General features: G+C 50.5%; 1 protein-coding gene across 1 annotated transcript in view; it reads left to right on the forward strand.

The window, feature by feature from the left end:
- LOC110290300 overlaps positions 1 to 3,031 on the forward strand; it is an 11,748-nt gene extending 8,717 nt beyond the window's left edge. The window contains exon 5 of the mRNA XM_021156826.2: positions 2,738 to 3,031. Within this exon, the coding sequence (XP_021012485.1) occupies positions 2,738 to 2,874 (137 nt within the window). The 3' untranslated portion in view covers positions 2,875 to 3,031. The remainder of the gene's footprint in view (positions 1 to 2,737) is intronic.
- The last annotated feature ends 604 nt before the right edge of the window (positions 3,032 to 3,635 follow it).

Below are 3,635 nucleotides of genomic sequence, written 5' to 3' on the forward strand. Positions count from 1 at the left end.
CCTCGAACTCAGAAATCCGCCTGCCTCTGCCTCCTGAGTGCTGGGATTAAAGGCGTGCGCCACCATGCCCGGCCATTTCTTTCTTTCTTCTAAAATTTTATTTAGTATGGAGGTCAGAGGACAGCTTTTGGGTGTCAGAGTCAGGCCCGGTGGCAAGCACATTCACCCGTTAAGCCATTTGGCCAGTCCTTTGGGTATTTACTTGTTTTAAGCAGGGTCTCCTTATGTACTCCTGGCTGCCTTGGAACTCTCTCTGTAGATCAGGCTGACCTTGCATTGACAGAGACCTGACTTCCTCTGCCTCCCAAATGCTGGGGGGTAGCCTGCTGTGACTTCTGTGAAGGCTTGATGGGAGTTCCTGTCTTGCAAAGACATGAGATGGAGAAGTCTTTGGGAATGGTCTAGCTCAGGGTTTGCTGTGTGGCTGGGACCCTTCTTCTCCATTGCTGGATAGAGAGTATCAGTGACAAGGTTGGGAGGTGGCCCAGGCAGTAAAGAACTTGCCGTGTAAGCCTGAGGACCCGAGTTCATATCCCATCCCAGCACCGACAGGAAAAGCTGAGATGTCAGGCCAGAGGGAGGGCTCAGCAGTTAAGAACGCTGGCTACTCTTCTAGAGGACCTGAGTTCATTCTTGGAACCAACATGAAAACTCACAACAGTCTGTAAGTCCAGTTCCAGGGGATATAACATCCTCTTCTGGTCTCTGCTGTCACCACACATACATGGTGAACAGATACATTCAGGCAAAACACCAATACAATAACAATAATAATAATAATAATATTGCGGGACTGGCAAGATGGCTCAGTGGTTAAGAGCGCCAACTGCTCTTCCGAAGGTCCTGAGTTCAAATCCCAGCAACTACCTGGTGGCTCACAACCATCTGTAATGAAATCTGATACCCTCTTCTGGAGTATTTGAGGACAGCTACAGTGTACTTACATATAATGAATAAATAAATTAAAAAATAATATTGCATAATATAAGTTCAAAATATAAACTATATAAATGTATAAGTATTATAGTTATTGTTATTATTATTTTTGAAGCTGGGCCGTGGTGGAGCACGTCTGTAATTCCAGCATTGGGAAGGTAGAGGTAGTAGGATCCCTGCAGCCAGCCTAGCAGAGCAGTGAGCCCCAGGGGCAGTGAGGAACTCTGTCTGGTGGGACTAGCGAGGCAGCTCAGTGGGTAAAGGAAGGTGTGTGCCACCACGCCTACAACTTGAGCTCAGTTTCCAAGAGCCATGTGCTGGAAGGAGAGAACTACCTCTTCTTCTTCTTCTTCTTCTTCTTCTTCTTCTTCTTCTTCTTCTTCTTCTTCTTCTTCTTCTTCTTCTTCTTCTTCTTCTTCTTCTTCTTCTTCTTCTTCTTCTTTTTCAAGACAGGGTTTCTCTGAGTAGCCCTGGCTGTCCTGGAACTCACTTGGTAGACCAGGCTGGCCTCGAACTCAGAAATCTGCCTGCCTCTGCCTCCCGATTCTGGGATTAAAGGTGTGTGCCACCACGCCCGGCTGAGAACTACCTCTTTTGACCCCCACATATGCAGCACTGCTCACACGGGCTCTTAAGTATCAGGGATAGCGCCTAGGCTAGAAGGGTCACCCTGGGGAGCAATGTATATAGATTGGGAGCTCTAGCCCTTAGGCCTTCTCTAGTCCATAGGTAAGGGTCTCTCAAGTCCCTCTCTGAGGGTCTAGCCTTTGAGTTAAATGCTATTCTCCCCTGGTGTTTATCATTACTATGTCACCCAGGCTGTCCTTAAGCTCTCTGTCCTGCCTCAGCTTTCCAAGCCCTTGGATGACAGGCCTGCACCTCTGCCTGGCTCCCCAGTTTGTAAAGGGAACAGTGTCGGCACACCTATTACTCCCCATGATCTCCCGAAGCTGCAGGACACAGAAGGAGAGGGAGCTCCATTGCCCTTCCTGTCTAGTGGGAGGCCACAGCCACAGGCCACTGCTCCCCAAGGTGACCCTTCTAGCCTAGGCGCTATCCCCGATACTTAAGAGCCCGTGTGAGCTGTGCTGCATATGTGGGGGTCAGAAGAGGTAGTTCTCAGCCGGGTGTGGTGGTGCACACCTTTAATCCCAGAACTCGGGAGGCAGAGGCAGGCAGATTTCTGAGTTCGAGGCCAGCCTGGTGCAGCCAGAGACATGCTCAGTCCCTCACAAGTTCTCACACTCTGTCCCCATAGCCCTCCAGACAAAGCCTACTCCTGCTGCTGAGGAAGGTGAGGCTCAGAGAGGTGAAGTCATTTGTTCAAGGCTACAGGGTGCAGAAGTGGTGGGGTTGGGAGTGACCCAGGTAGTTCTCAAATCAGCCATTGGTCACAGAGACAAATGAGGAAACAGACTCCCCGTGGGGAAGGAGCTGCAGGAGGACTATGGCAAAGCTGGGAGCAAAACCTGGTCCTGGACCGTTCTTCTCAAGAGCATCTGGAGAGCCTGTTGATACACACCATTAATCCCAGCACTGGAGCCGCAGACGCAAGTGGATCTCTGAGTTCAAAGCCACCCAAATCGACAGAGTGAATTTCAGGACAGCCAGAGCCACATAGGAAAATCATGTTTCAAAAAGAGAGATAGAGACAGACAGGCAGAGGGGTGGGGGAGAGCCTAGAGGTACAAGAGCACGCTTGGTGCAGGGGACAATGACCGTGTGCTTGGAGACTAGGCTCAGAGTCCCAGAAGCCACAGAGACCAGGGCTGTCACTGTCTCACTCTTGCCCTCCCTGCAGTGTTCCCTAAGAAGGTTGTCACCCTGACGGAAGAACGGAAAGCCCAGCAGCTCCAGCGCCTCCTGGACATGAAGAGCAACCCCATACAGGGCCTGGCTGCCCACTGGGATTATGAAAAGAAGGAGTGGAAAAAGTGATCAACATCACACTTCTGCCACCAGCCCCTGCAAACTGCTTCTGCAGCCCTGGAGACAATCCTCCCCTCCCCTCCTCCTCCCCTCCCCTCCCTCCTCCTCCTGTCCTGTCTCCACTCCCTTCTCCAATAAAAGCAGCCTGCTTTGTTCTGCCTGCAAACTCCCCTTTGGACTATCTGTTATCTAAATTTAACCATTGAGATGGGGGGCCGGGGGCAGGAACAAATCATGAAGGGTCTCCTGGAGAAGTGGGTTGGGGCTGGGCATTAGGCAGGATGGTGGGGGAAAGACAGGACGGAGAAGAGAAGGCATTCAAGGGAGGCAGTTCAAAGGCAAAAGCACCCTTATTCAGTCAATTAACAAATCTTTCTTGAGCACCCATGCATACCTAATAGTAAGATCCCAGGCTCAGGGGATGCTGCGGTATATATGACCAAGTCCTTGGCTTCACAGAGGAGACCTTTCTTCTGTGGAGGCCAATAGAGTGAATAATAAATAATGGAGAGAAATATTGTGTTGTGGGAGACAAGTGCCACAAAGCAGGCTAAGAGGAGTCTGGGAAGCAGGTGAAGAGTCTCTTAAGGGAAGTGGCTCTTCTGAAGAGGGCAGAGTGGAATCAGGGAGGAAGCCTTGAATGGAGGGTGGAGGGTGGGTAGCTTGTGGAACCTCTCTTAAGTGTGTGTGAGACCCGGAGTTTCATCTCTGGCATCACACACACACACACAAACGAAAGGAAAAAGAAGCTTGTCTGTGATCCCAACACT

The sequence above is a fragment of the Mus caroli genome, chromosome 2 (assembly GCF_900094665.2).
Source record: "Mus caroli chromosome 2, CAROLI_EIJ_v1.1, whole genome shotgun sequence".
NCBI lineage: Eukaryota > Metazoa > Chordata > Mammalia > Rodentia > Muridae > Mus > Mus caroli.